This window comes from Canis lupus, unplaced genomic scaffold, assembly GCF_011100685.1.
Source record: "Canis lupus familiaris isolate Mischka breed German Shepherd unplaced genomic scaffold, alternate assembly UU_Cfam_GSD_1.0 chrUn_S1624H1815, whole genome shotgun sequence".
Taxonomy (NCBI): Eukaryota; Metazoa; Chordata; class Mammalia; order Carnivora; family Canidae; genus Canis; species Canis lupus.
Window position 1 is genome coordinate 24460 of NW_023330466.1, and position 15193 is coordinate 39652.

Consider the following 15193-nt stretch of genomic DNA (forward strand, 5'->3'; position numbering starts at 1 on the left):
CGGCTATCTGAAGGCTAATTGTCAGATTTTATGACTTGAGCAAATGGTTCCCTTTGTTAAAATGGGGAGAATGGAGGAGTAACTGAATTAGGTAGGGCAATAGGGTGGGAAGTGATGGTAGAGTTCAGTTTAGGGCAGATTTAGGAAAGATTTCAGAACTTTAATGGATGAATGGCAAAAGGAGTTGCAATTCCCAAAGCAGACTGAGAAGCAGCAGCCAGACAGGTACGAGGGAAACCAGAGGAATGTGCTTGATCAAAGCCAAGGAAGGAAAGTGGGACGGAGAGATGTATAAAAAGCATATGAGAGATTAAGATGCAGATAGGTATCCACAGCATTTAGTGATGACTTTATTGGTCTTTTTTTTTTTTTTTAAATAATTCTCCTTTTTTTTTTTATTTATTTATGATAGTCACAGAGAGAGAGAGAGAGGCAGAGACACAGGCAGAGGGAGAAGCAGGCTCCATGCACCAGGAGCCTGATGTGGGATTCGATCCCGGGTCTCCAGGATCGCGCCCTGGGCCAAAGGCAGGCGCCAAACCACTGCGCCACCCAGGGATCCCTATTGGTCTTTTTAAAATTTTTATTTTATTTATTTATTTGAGAGAACGAGTGAGCACAAGAAGGGGGAGTTGCAGAGGGACAAGGAGAATCAGGCTCCCCACCGAGCAGGGAGCCCAATGTGGGGCCTCATCCCAGGCCCCCCGGGACCCTGGGACCACAACCCGAGCCAAAGGCAAACGCCCAACCGATGCAGCCACCCACGCAGCCCCAACTTTATTGGTCTTGTGGTAGAGACAGAAACTGGTTTGGGTTGGGCTGATCAATGAAAGGATATGAGGGCTTGCCACTGGGTGGAAAGAGCTCCCAGAAGATCAAGCTGTCATGAACAATAGAGTCAGATATTCATTTGAGGAGTTGGGGGAGGGAGTGAGGGTGTGGGATGTAGATAGGAAGATGGGAGAATTAAAGATAGGAGAACAAGTCTGAGTGCAGATGGAAGGACTGGGTAGAGCAGAGGAAATTGGGATTTAGCAGAGAGCAGCACCAGGGGCAGGTCTTTGAGTCTGCCAGAGTTGATGTAGAGTGCAGATGCAGACAGTTCATCCATGTAATGAGACCATAGTGAGGGTTTTTCAACTGATAGCTTCTAGTTCTGTGCCAAGTGTGAGGCAAAATCATTGCTGACGGAGGCTGGTGAGGAAAGGTAGGAGAGATGAGAATAAAGAAGGAAAGAGCGGTGCCACTATGGCTAAGTTGGTAGAGCATACGTCCGTCAATCTCAAGGTTGTGAGTCTAGAGATTATTTAAAAATAATTTTAAAAAGGGTGCCTGGCTGGCTCAGTCGGAAAAGCATGTGGCTCTTGATCTTGGGATTGTGAGTTGAATGCCCACAGTGGATGTAGAGATTGCTTAAATAAATAAAAGCTAAAAGAAAATAAATTGAGAAGGAAAGAAGAAAGTCACCCCTTGAAAGTGTGCCCTCTTTTCCTTTCCTGCTGTTGAAGCCTTGAGATTACTTCCTGGTCTTGGAAGTACCTCCCCAGATCACAGTTAATTTCTCTTTCTTCTACTCTAGCTACCACGTACCATGTATTTCTTCCTTGATTTTCTCCTTTTGGATCTACATTGCCCAGGTTTTCACTTTGAGACCTAAATTAGTTTTTGGTCATCTTTAAAGGTTGGGGGCTGTAAGGTAAGTGTATGCTCTGGAGTTGACTCATTGGTTTGCTATTTACTAGCTGTGGGTTCTGGGGACATTTCTTAACTAAGTCTGTCCCTCTAACATAGGTAGATGTAGTAAGAATAACATCAACAGGGATCCCTGGGTGGCTCAGCGGTTTAGCGCCTGCCTTTGGCCCAGGGCACAATCCTGGAGTCCCGGGATCGAGTCCCACCTCAGGCTCCCGGCATGGAGCCTGCTTCTCCCTCCTCCTGTCTCTGCCCCCCCTCCATGTCTATCATAAATAATAAATAAATCTTTAAAAAAAAAAAGAATAGCATCAACACATGGGATTATTGCAAGGGTTAAATTAGATAAAACAAGAAGAGTGGTTGAATGCTCCCTTTCCCTATTCTGAAAAAGCCCTTCCCTTAGATGTGAAATCCCTGTTTCTTCTTCAGTCTTCTGTTAGCAGCACTGTCCACCGAGTTGTTCCAGGCACAAACCAACTTAACACCTTTGAAACCTCTTTCCGTCACCCACCCTCAGCAAGTCCATCAGTGTGACCTATTGACTCGACTTCCAGAATAACCCAATTTCTCCTTCTTCCTTGCTACATATACCCAATGCAAGCCACCATAATCTCTCCCACAGACACCTAAGGCAGTGGCCTCAAAACTGGTTTCCATAGCTTTAAACCTCTCAGTGGCTTCCCTTCACACTTAAAATCCAGACTCCTTTGCCCTCATCCTTGCTTAGAAAACTCGCAGATATCTGGCCCCTGTCTATACCTCCCTTCTTCCTCAGACCCTTATACTCTCCAGCTATCTCCAAGTTGCCAGAACATACTACTTTGTTCCCTGCTTTAAGTATTTGCATTAGGTTTTTTTTTTTTTTTTTAGATTTTTAATTTATTCATAGAGACAGAGGCAGAGACACAGGCAGAGGGAGTAGCAGGCTCCAAGCAGGGAGCCGGACGTGGGACTCGATCCCGGGTCTCCAGGATCACACCCTGGGCTGCAGGCGGCGCTAAACCACTGCACCACTGGGGCTGCCCTTGCATTAGCTTTCTCTGTGTAAAATGTAATCTCAAAAGAGAGGCCTTCTTTGACCACCCAAATCTAAAGTAGCCATCAATCTCACTCTGTTTCAACATGTCCTTGGCATGCCTCATTATCTGGCTCTTAAGTATTTGTTGCTGTCATATTTCTCCCTCACTAGAATGTAAGCTCAGTGTGAGAGTGGGGACCTTTACTCACCTCATACCTCTGTATGCCCAGTACCTAGTACATAGCAAAGTGGGATAATAGCAAACATAGCAAAGTGGGATGAAGTAGGATAATGGTTAAGTAACCAACCAGCTCTGCTATCTAACTTTTTTTTTTTTTTAAGATTTTATTTGTTTATTCATGAGAGACACACACAGAGAGAGGCAGAGACATAGGCAGAGGGAGAAGCAAGCTCCATGCAGGAAGCCTGATGTGGGACTCGATCCCAGGACTCTGGGATCATGCCCTGAGCCAAAGGCAGATGCCCAACCACTGAGCCACCCAGGCGTCCCAATCTAACAGCTTTATGACCTTTGGCAAGTTACCTAATCTTTCTGTCTCTTAGTTTCTCCATCCATAAAACTGGGATGATTAACAATTGCACTTATCTAATTTAGAATAACATTTAGAATAACACCTGGTACCTGGCAAGCCCTCAATAAATAGTAAATATTGTTGAGTTGGCACTCAAGTTGTAGTTAGTACACAGGGATATGAGGGGTGCAAGAACATCTGGCTGTGAGGGGTCCCAAACAGACCCTGGTTCAGCCACTTGTCACTGACAAAACCCAAAGGCAGAGAAACAAGTGGTAGTAGAACAAGAAAGGAATTTAAGTGAGGCCAACACTGGGAAGACAGCAAACTAGTGTCTAAGACTTGTCTAAGATCTCCAAAATGCCCCCAATACTTCCAGGTTTATATAAGGAAAATGGAGGGCAAAGGTGGGTGGGTACATGCAGGTAGGCAGTGAAGGTTAAATGGATTATTGTTGTGGAATCAATCCTGGGTGGGGTCTTACTGGCTCAGGGCAATCCTTGTTGCTTGAGGAAGTAGTTTTGATTCCCAACAGGGTATATGTTTTTCTGCAGGGTCTTTTGCCTGAGTTAAGAGATAAACCGAAACAAAAAACCTAATTAAAAAGTTTCAGGTCACGGTGCCTGGGTGGCTCAGTGGTTGAGCGTCTGCCTTTGGCTCTGGTTGTGATCCTGGGGTCCTGGGATCGAGTCTCGCCATCGGGCTCCTCACAGGGAGCCTGCTTTTTTCCCTTTGCCTGTGTCTCTGCCTCTCTCTCTGTCTCTCATGAATAAATAAATAAAATCTACAAAAAAAAAAAAAAAGAGGGATCCCTGGGTGGCGCAGCGGTTTGGCGCCTGCCTTTGGCCCAGGGCGTGATCCTGGAGACCCGGGATCGAATCCCACGTCGGGCTCCCGTGCATGGAGCCTGCTTCTCCCTCTGCCTGTGTCTCTGCCTCTCTCTCCCTCTCTATCATAAATAAATAAAAATTAAAAAAAAAAAAAAAAAAAGAACTTTGAGGTCATGGGTGCGTGGCTGGCTCAGTCAGAGCATGTGATTCTTGATCTCTAGGTTGTAAGTTTGAGCCTCATATTGGGTGGAGAGATTACTTAAAATCTTTAAAATCTTAGAAAAAAAAAGTTTGAGGTCAAAATGGAGGCAGGCAAAATCCTCTTTCAAAATAATGTCAACTTCACCGAACAACTAGTTTTATTTTAAAAACTTGAAAGATGGGCAGCCCCTGTGGCGCAGTGGTTTAGCGCCGCCTGCAGCCCGGGGCGTGATCCTGGAGACCCTGGATCGAGTCCCGCGTCGGGCTCTCTGCGTGGAGCCTGCTTCTCCCTCTGCCTGTGTCTCTGCTACTCTCTCTCTCTGCATCTCTATGAATGAATAAATAAATAAAGTCTTAAAAAAAAAAAAAAACTTGAAAGGTGAGGTACCTGGCTGGCTCAGTCTGTAAAGCATGCAACTCTTAATCTCAGGGTTGCAAGTTTCAAGCCCCACATTGGCCATAGAGCTTTCAAAAATACACACACACACACACACACACACACACATACATACCTACTCAAAAAAATGTGAACAGGTATTGCAAAAGTATGGTAAGAATCCCAAAGGCTTTGTTTTCAGGCATTGGTTCTCAGCCACCCAGATCCTCTCCCTGCCATAGTCATGATGCCCTGTCCCTACCAGCATTTGAAAGCCAAACTCTTAGGACAGCCATTTCACACAACTGCTAATGTTTATTAATCACTTGAATCAGCTTGCTTCTCACTAGCAAAGGCCAAGGCCTGTCACTTCCTTTTGCTTTCAGGGGTGAGGCTGCTTTACTAGAACTGTGGAGGGAATGTCTCCTAGACTTTAAAGATGTAGGCTGCTGAGTGAAGTAAGTCAGTCGGAGAAGGACAAACATTATATGTTCTCATTCATTTGGGGAATATAAATAATAGTGAAAGGGAATATAAGGGAAGGGAGAAGAAATGTGTGGGAAATATCAGAAAGGGAGACAGAACGTAAAGACTGCTAACTCTGGGAAACGAACTAGGGGTGGTGGAAGGGGAGGAGGGCGGGGGGTGGGGGTGAATGGGTGACGGGCACTGGGGGTTATTCTGTATGTTAGTAAATTGAACACCAATAAAAAATAAATTAAAAAAAAATAAATTACATTCAGTATTGTTTGAAAAAATAAATCTAATGAGATTAAAAAAAAATAAAGATGTAGGCTATGATTGGCTGTCATTCAGTATTATGTTAATTGAGCATGACTATAAATTTTTTTAAAATCTTGAATTTCCACTTAAAACACTATAATGTGTTTTTAAGTGATAGTATTTGAAAGATTGTATTATAAAACCTCTCTCTTTTTCCAGTAGAATCAGAAATAGGGCAACTATCTTGCCATTCATTAGTAAAGACTCTGGCTGCCAACGGAAGCTGCAAGTTCAAAGTAGACTATACTTTCAGGGATCATGTCTATATAGTTTATTACTAGAGAAGTATCTCTGAATGTGTTGAGTACCCAAAACCATGAGGAAGAGAAGCTAGCTGCTCATTTCCCCTTGATGAGAGTTCTTTTCCTCTTTGGGGGATTAAGGGACAAGAGAGACACACTGTCTGAGGGGCTTGTGTTTTCCCTTGGTTTAATTGAAGGCATTTTATTAACCTTGCTCTGTAAGTAGCTCTGCCTGCCTCTTTCTCTCTGTGTCTCTCATGAATAAATAACATCTTTTTAAAAATAGTTGTTCCTGGGCAGCCCCGGTGGTGCAGTGGTTTAGCGCTGCCTGCAGCCCAGGGCGTGATCCTGGAGACCCTGGATCGAGTCCCACATCAGGCTCTCTGTATGATGCCTGCTTCTCCTTCTGCCTGTGTCTCTGCCTCTCTCTCTGTCTCTATGAATAAATAAAAAATATTTTTAAAAAATAGTTGTTCCTTTTTTCTTTTGGCATGTGAAGCTTTTTCTTTTCTTTTTTCTTTTCTTTTCAAGATTTCATTTATTTATTCGTGAGACACACAGATAGAAAGAGGCAGAGACACAAGCAGGCTCCCTGTGGGGAGCTGGATGCCGGACACGATCCCGGAACCCCGGGATCACAACCTGAGCCAAAGGTGGATGCTCAACCACTGAGCCACCCAGGGTGTCCCTCTTCTTTTCTTCAAGGAACTCCCTGTGTCTTGTTTGGGCCTTTTTTTTTTTTTTTTTTTTAAGATTTTATTTATTTATTGGCACAGAGAGAGGGGCAGAGACACAGGCAGAGGGAAAAGGCGCCATGCAGAGAGCCTGATGTGGGACTCGATCCAGGGTCTCCAGGATCACACTCCAGGCTGCAGGTGGCACCAAACCGCCGTGCCACCGGGACTGCCCTTGTTTGGGCCTTCTTCAGTTTATCTTGAGCAATGGGATATAATCTTGAGTTGCTTTTTTTTTTTTTTTTTTTTTTTTTTAAAGGAGGGTAGGGAGAGAATCTTAAGTGGACTCCACATGAGGGGCTCTATCTCAAGACCTGAGCTGAAATCAAGGGTTGGTTTGCTTAACCAACTGGGCCTCAGGCACCCCAGAGTTTTGTTTTGTTTTTATTCATTTGAGAGAGCACAAGCAGGGGGAGAGAATGAGGGAGATGGAGAAGCAGGCTCCCTGCTAGGCTGGATCCCAGGACCTGGAGATCATCACCTGTGCAGAAGGCAGACCCTTAACCATATAAGCCACCCAGGTGCTCCCAGCATTGTTGTTTTTCTGTTATTGAATGAATGAAAGAAGGGAGGGATGAGAATTAAAGATGTCTTCCTCCTGACAGTATTTCCATTCCTTTTCCATCTTTATTTTTATACTTTCCACAGAATGCCCAGATGAATCTGAGTATAATCACATACCCACTTAAGTAATTTGGTTATTTCCAGGTAAAATGATTTACAACCAATCTCAGCATTATTGCACTGGACTTTGTCCACAGATCCAGGGTTCTCATGCTTACAGACCCTATGGGAGAGAGCTGAAAGCTTTGGTGCAGCACCTCCACTGTTAACAGCTATGAAAGGACCCAGGAGTACCTACTGCCTTTAGAGATGAAAAAGGTATCCACAGTCCCTGGGAGCTCAAAGTCTTGGGCTCAAAGTCTGAAAAATCTCTCCTTTAAGAAACAGACTTCTGGCAGGAGCTGCAAAGTTGGCAAATCTAGTTTCAGACTACCTGGAGTTAAAATGGACACCTTGGGCAGCCCAGGTGGCTCAGCGGTTTAGTGCCGCCTTCAGCCCAGGGTGTGATCCTGGAGACCTGGAATCGAGTCCCACGTGGGGCTTCCTGCATGGAGCCTGCTTCTCCCTCTGCCTGTGTCTCTGTCTCTCTCTCTCTGTGTCTCTAATGAATAAATAAATAAAATCTTAAAATAAATAAAATATCCTAAAAAAATAAAATGGACACTTTTTTAGTTTTATGTAAATCAATGAACTCTTGCCATTCTAATAATTCTTTAGAACACTTTCATTTTTTTAGTATCAAATTTATAATCTCTTTGTTTTGATATTTTATTGAAGCCATTTCTCTACTCTTCTGCTCCAAGCTGAACCTCTCTTTCCAAAACAACTTGAGCTCATGATTTTCTCTTAGCCACCATTTTGGGAATTCCCTTAGCTTGGGTTGCAACTCGTCTTTTCTAGATTCCACTCCTCTTAGTCCATTCTTACATTTTACTGAAACAAAGAAAAAGGGTGCACTGAAGGTAATTACTTTGAAATATGAAAAAAAAAATGAAAATCTGAAGTGTTTTCCCCCCCATCCTCATACCTGCTTGGTAATTTGGAAGGCACAAAATTCTAGGTTGAAATAAATTTTCCCGGGATCCCTGGGTGGCGCAGCGGTTTGGCGCCTGCCTTTGGCCCAGGGCGCGATCCTGAAGACCCAGGATCGAATCCCACGTCGGGCTCCCGTTGCATGGAGCCTGCTTCTCCCTCTGCCTGTGTCTCTGCGCCTCTCTCTCTCTCTCTCTGTGTGACTATCATAAATAAATAAAAATTAAAAAAAAAATGAAATAAATTTCCCCCAGGATTTGAAGCTATCCTATCATTGTTGTATTTTAGCTTTAATCTTGTTATTGAGAACCCTGATGCTATTAGGATTGTTGATTTTTCTATGTGAAGTGGTCTTCTTCTCACTCTGGAGAATTTAATGTTCTTCTCTTTATCCCTGGTCTTCTGAAATGTCACGGGATTACTTCAGCATAAATCTGTTTACCTCTATTGTGATGTGTACTAGTGGGGTCTTTGAACTTGGACACTCATGCTGTTTTTTTTAAAGATTTATCTATTCATGAGAGACATAGAGAGAGGCAGAGACATAGGCAGAGAGAGAAGCAGGCTCCCTGTGGGGACCCTGATGCAGGACTCAATCTCATGACCTGAGCCAAAGCCAGAAGACGCTCAACCACTGAGCCACCCAGGCATACCAGGACACTCATGTTTCTAAGTCCTTGAAAATTTCATAAAATTTTTTTTATTGCCAAAACTTTAGGCAGTGTATTCTATAGTTTAACTGATCATTTTATTGCTTATTGCTTTGCACCACTCTTTGTTTCATGGGAAAAAAAATTCTCATGTTACTACCTTGTAAGCTTCCTCACTTTAAGCACTGAATTAGGATATCTTTTTAAATGTATTTATTTTAATTCCAGTTAGCATACATTGTCATATTAGTTTCAGTAGTACAGTACAGTACTGATACGGAGAACTCCATTCACTCCTGTGCTCATCACAAGTGCACTCTTTAATCCCCATCTCCTATTTCACCATTCCCCCCTCCACCTCCCTTCTGGTGATCATCAGTGTGTTCTCTATAGTTAAGAGTCTGTTTCTTTGTCTCTTTTTTTTTCCCCTTTGTAGTTTTTTTATTTATTCATGAAAGAGAGAGAGGTAGAGACATAGAGGCAGAGGGAGAAGCAGGCTCCCTGTGGGGAATCTGATGCAGGACTCAATCCCAGGACCCCTGGATCACGACCTGAGCTGAAGGCAGACGCTCAACTACTGAGCCGCCCAGGGTCCCAACTTGTTTTGTTTCCTAGGACCTGCATGTGAGTGAAATCATAGGGTATTAGTATTTTTCTGACTGGCTTATTTAGCTTAACATTATACTCCAAGTTGTTGTAAATGGCAAGATTTCCTTTTTTTTTTAATTAAATATTTTATTTACTTATTTGAGAGAGACGTCACAACCAGGGGGGAGGGGCAAAGGGAAAAGCAGACTCCCCACTGAGCAGGGAGCCTGACTCCGGACTTGATCCTAGGACCCTGGGATTATGACCAGAGCCAAAGGCAGACACTTAATCGACAGCCACAGGCATTCTAGATTTCATTCTTCTTTATGAATGAATAATATTTCATATATATATATATGCACACACCCCACATCTTCTTTATCCATTCATCAATCATTGGATACCTGGGCTGCTTCCATGTCTTGGCTATTGTAACTAATGCTGCAATAAACAGGGGTGCATGTATCCCTTTTAATTAGTGTTTTTGTATTCTTTTTTTTTTAAGTATTTATTTATTCATTCATGAGCCACAGAGAGAGAGACAAGACACAGGCTGAGGGAGAAGCAGGCTCCATGCAGGGAGCCTGACATGGGACTCAATCCTCTGGGCTGAAGGCGGCGCTAAATCGCTGAGCCACCCAGGCTGCCCATGTTTTTGTATTCTTTAGGTAGATACCCAGTTGTGGGATTGCTGGGTTGTAGAGTAGCTCCTTTATAAACTTTTTGAGGAACTTCCGTACTATTTTCCAGAGTGGCTGCACCAGTTTGCATTAACACCAACAGTGCAGAAGGGTTCCTTCTCCACATCCTTTGCCAACACCTGTTGTTTCTTGTGTTGATTTTAGCCATTCTGACAGATGTGGCTAGTTTCATTATTAGTGTATAATGCTGCTGCTTCATTATATTCTGTACATCAGTTCTGATGCCAGCGAGTAAAACCACTGTTTTCTCTTTTCAGTTTCACTTGTCAGTAGCCCAGCTCTGTTCTTAAAATTTGCATTATAACCCTTTTTTTCTTAAGATTTTATTTATTTGAGGGACACCTGGGTGGCTCAGCGGTTGAGCGTCTGCCTTTGGCTCAGGGTGTGATCCTGAAGTTCCGGGATCGAGTCTCACATCGGGCTGCCTGCATGGAGCCTGTTTCTCCCTCTGCCTGTGTCTCTGTCTCTCTGTCTCATGAATAAATAAAATCTTTAAAAATCTATTTTATTTATTTGAGAGGGAGAGCAAGAGCACAAAACAGGGGAAGGGGCAGAGGGAAAGGGACAGATTCCCCACTGAGCAGGGAGCCCAACATAGGGCTCCATCCCAGGATCCTGGGATCATGACCTGAGCTGAAGCAGACACTTAGCTGAGCCATCCAGGTGCCCCGGATTATCACTTTTCTAGTCTCACTGTTCCACCTGAGTTCAGGACTTTTAGAAGACACTGGAAACTCCTTTTGTCTCAGGAAATGTGTAGAACATGCTTCCTTTGAGTGACCTTTAAAATATATTTTTTCCCTTAAAATTTTTTTATTTTTTAAATGTGTTTTTAAAAAAATATTTATTTTTAGAGAAGGGGAGGGGCGGAGAGAGAATCTTAAGCAAATTCCCTGCTGATCTCATGACCCTGAGACCACGACTTGAGCCAAAACCAAGAGTCATTGCTTAGCTGACTGCATCCCTCACTTAAAAATGTTTTATTACAAAAGTAATATGAGGTTATTTTAACCAGAGGAATCAAAGATAAATAGATGGATAGATACAACTAATCTATCTTTACAAAATCTGCTTTACTATATACATTCTTACTTTTCCTTTTTAACAGTGCATCCTATTCATCTCTAGTCCAATTCCCGATGAACAGGGAGCCCCATGCCGAGCTCGATCCCAGGAACCTGAGATCATGACCTGAGCTAGAGACAGATGCTTAACCAACTGAGCCACCCAGGTGCCCCTACATAATGGGTTTTTAATATTCAAAGTAGGGTTTCTGGGTCCAGCTTTTCATAGATATTGCCATATCGCTTTCCAAAAGCATTATAACACTTCACAGTCCTAACTGCATTTAGGAAAGTGTCTGTTTTTCCACCTCTTCTCCAGCTCTGAGTGTTTTCTCATTTTTTATTGTTTTTCAAGCTTCAAAGCAAGTTTATGTTTTTCCACAATTTCAACTTAGGCACTATTTTATGTTGGTTTATTGAATATTGCAGAGTAGGGTGAAATACCCATCCTTCCTAAACACACATTATTTGTTTTACCCTCTCATTCCCTTTACATCCCATCATTCCACTTCCACAGCTATCTAGGTTTCCTGCTCTCAGAAATTAATACTTTATCTCCCCTTTGTGTTTAATGCTGTGGACAGCATTATTTAATTACTAAAGCCTTCTGCAATTCTGAGCAGCAAGACTGAGGAATTAGTATTAGAGGGAGACAGTGACAGTCTGTTGTAGTGCAGGGACTCTGGAGCCAGATTGTTGTGTGATCTCTGGCAAATTGCTTATCCTCTCTACACCTTGGTTTTTCTATCCATAAAACAGTGATAATAGTATCTTCCTCCTATTGTACTATACTGTTGTGAGGATTAAGTTAGAACAGTGCCTGGCACACGTCATTATCGATACCAGGTCTTGCTTCCTAAGAGACCTAGAGATTAGGTGATTGACTCATCTGAAGGCTCCAGGCTAAAAAGGGTTATTATTAGGACTTCCACACTTGAACCCTGATCTCTTTACTTTTTTTTTTTTTTTTTAAGATTTTATTTATTCATGAGATAGGCAGAGACACAGGCAGAGGGAGAAGCAGGCTCCATGCAGGGAGCCCGATGTGAGACTTGATCCCAGGACTCCAGGACCACGCTCTGCATCAAAGTCAGGTGCTAAACCGCTGAGCCACCCAGGGATCCCCTCTTTATGTTTAAGTCAGTTTTTGTACTATGTCACTTCTTGGGGGACTTATATTGATAACCTTTATATCAGTCACAATATGACTACCATGGGCTGCCCTGAAATAAGTATTTTTTGAATGAGTAAATTAATGAATAAATGTTTTCTACTAGGAAATCACCGAAAGGCTGTTATGTAAATTGTGGGGACAGGGTTTTTCAACCAATTTCTCTGCAGCCATCTGTATCTTCTAAATTACTGCTTATTGCCCCCCTAAGTGTTTCCTTAAGCCTTGGGAAGTCCTTAATTTTTTACTTTGTGAGCCCCAGGGATTAACCAGTCAACTTCCCTAAATGGTGTTCATGTCAAGAATGAATAATCTGCGATTTTACAAATTAGCTTGCTTCAGGTGTATGGAGGCAGGCAGAAGACAGGAGATTCATTCATTTAGTACCACGTGTTTGGGATATTGTGGGTATACAAGGTAATTTCATAGTCTCTGCCCTTCCGAGATTTAGTCTCATGCAAAGAGCAGGCATTAATCAAATAATCACAGAGAAGAGTATCTGGTTAAGGTAAGAGAAGGGTTCTCTGAGACAATGACACTTGGACAAATGTCAAAATGATGAAGTGGAAGTTAAGTTGGAGAAGGGATTGAGAGAGAATTCCTGGCCAAGGGAACAGCTTGTGCAAAGGCTCTGAGACAGAAGGGAATGTGGTGAGTAAAAGGGCTGGAAGTTCAGTATGGCTGAAGTGAGAGGGAATTTGGTGCAAAAGAAGGCTGGAGAGCTATCAGGTGTGTGGGTCACACCATGGACGTCCCGGTAAGCTATGGGGAGTGTTAGGTTTTTTTCCCAAATGAACGGGGGAGAGATGATAAAAACGGCAGGGCCAGGCAGTAGGCCCGAGAGTGCTTTAATGGGGAGCGCTCCCGGGCGAGGTTACGTGACTCGTGACTCGGAGGTGACTCGGAGAGGTGGCCGAGACGATGGGGGTGGTCCCTGGCTGGAAAGTCCCAGATGGAAAGTTTCGGTTTCCCATCTAGGCTTCGATTTACTGGAGATGACGTGCTGGTCATGGCTGCTTTGGCGGGAAGGTCAGCCATCTTGACCCAATTTGAGACGTCCGCCATTTTGGGGGCCCCTGTCTCTCAGCCAGCCCAACAGGGAGTTTTGTCTTTATCCCAAGAGCTGAGGGCTCCTGAAGCTTTAAGCAGAATTATGTATTCTGCTTATTTAAACATACTTATTAAATAATTCTTTGATTTGTTAAAAAAATCTGGTATTTAGATCACGGGATTAAGTTTAAAAACCAGGAGTGCTTTGTGAATCTAAGTCTTTGGCTTTGGGTCATCGGTTTCATCATCCACTTACGTTTCTTCCGCGAAAGGACTCCTCACTTTCACCGTCGGTCTAAACTGAGGCTTGTGCTGAAGTTCCGGCGCGTTTTGTAGTCGTCAGGGTCTACGTAAACCTGAGGAGGCGGAACTACCCGGCAACAGGGTGGGAGGGGTGAGTGGGAAAATGCCCTGCGATTGGCGGCTTATCAGGAGTATGTTAATTAAAGTGATAACTTGAAATGTCTTTTGAAACGCAGCATATTAAAAAACGCTTTGTCCAACTTTGGTAACGGAACAATTTTTTTGGAAAACACTTGCTAATTTACATTTAGGGAAGTTAGTGATGTTAGGAAAAATCACCATTAGTATAATGTGTGTGAGTTTCTTCCACTTCGGAAAGTCGGGGCGTGTGTGGTTAAGACTATACTTTCAGGGATCATTTCTATAGTTTGTTACTAGAGAAGTTTCTCTGAACGTGTAGGGTACCCGAAACCACGAGGAGGAGGCGCAGTGTTCTCTTCTGAGCGTGAAGCCTGCTTTTGGTGTTGCTTATGCAACTGCCAATTGCAATTGATGATCGTTCTTCTCTTCCATTGGAGGAGTAAGAGGGAGAGAACGCAGTCTGAGTGGTTTCTTCTTTTTCTTCGTTCCCAAAAACAGTTTGAAGGGGAGAGGAGGTATTTTAAATTTCTCAGGACGTGCGGTGGGATTGTTGGTGGGTTAACGTACTCGCATTTTAAGATACTAAGGTTGGTTATTGTGTCCCGCTTGTACGGCAGCTTGTTTATGCTTTTGGGGGTTAACTAAGGTGTTCTTTAGGCCTTTAGGAAAAGCTTATAGTACTAAGCATGTAGGAATTTTAGTTTGTATTATGATATGAATTTATCTAGTTTTCAGTAAGTCTTTTGATATTCGTATTGATTCTTGCATTTGTTTTGCAGGAATCTATGTTGATGCGGTTAATTCCCTGGGCCAGACTGCACTTTTTGTTGCAGCATTATTAGGCCTTTCGAAATTAGTTGATGTTCTGGTGGATTATGGATCAGATCCAAATCAGTAAGTATAATATCGGTATCTAGAGAATGCTGCTTTTAAAATGAGTTGGGTCATTTGGAAAATAATTTGAGAAGATATTAAAAGAGCCTTTACTAACTTATTTTAATGAAATACTAGTTGCATAGCTATGTTGAAACGTACTTTTAACTGCTAATAAAGTTTTCTGAGGAGTTTTACTAGGCCCAGTGGTAATAAGTGGAGCTTAATTAATTGGTTACTTTTTAAATAGTACAGTTTGCATATTTCCACGCCAAGTTATGATTTGCATGTTCACTTAAGCAGTTTAACATAACCACCAACCAAGTTCATTAATATACTGGGCATCACTTTTTCAGGATGACTTTCTTTGGGGTCTGTGTGTGGCTCAATCCGTTAAATTAAGCCTTTGGCTCAGATCATAATCCTGAGATTGGGGGGAGGGCTCCCTGCTCAGTAGGGAGCTTGCTTCTCCCCTCCCCCTGCCACTCCCCCTGATTGTGCCCTCTCATTCTCTGTCTCACTCTCAAATAAATAAATAAAATCTTAAAAAAAAAAAAAAAAAGAGGATGACTTGCCTTGCTCTTGTAATTGTGGTCCAAAAGAATCTGTTTAACAGTTGGCCCAACTTTTAGTATGGAACACTGTAACACTTTTGCTTTTCCTAGGGCTTTTCCAGGCACCAGCTCACTTGATCCTCAAAAGCA

At 42.9% G+C, this 15193-nt stretch overlaps 1 protein-coding gene, 1 long non-coding RNA gene, 1 other non-coding gene and 1 pseudogene across 3 annotated transcripts in view; 3 read left to right on the plus strand and 1 right to left on the minus strand.

The window, feature by feature from the left end:
- Positions 1–15193, plus strand: part of TEX14 (testis expressed 14, intercellular bridge forming factor) — an 87850-nt gene that overhangs the window by 11215 nt on the left and 61442 nt on the right. Inside the window, 1 exon segment of the mRNA XM_038589063.1 lies at positions 14396–14510. Coding sequence (XP_038444991.1) covers positions 14396–14510 — 115 coding nt within the window.
- Positions 653–13570, minus strand: LOC119878438. Its single transcript, XR_005386894.1, has 3 exons — positions 13489–13570; positions 3731–3810; positions 653–1194 (listed from the first exon to the last, which is right to left on the minus strand). It is a non-coding gene; the product is annotated as an uncharacterized LOC119878438 (long non-coding RNA).
- LOC119873518 lies at positions 5674–5848 on the plus strand (annotated as a pseudogene).
- On the plus strand, positions 13872–14085 carry LOC119873514. The gene has a single exon (XR_005386897.1). It is a non-coding gene; the product is annotated as a small nucleolar RNA U3 (small nucleolar RNA).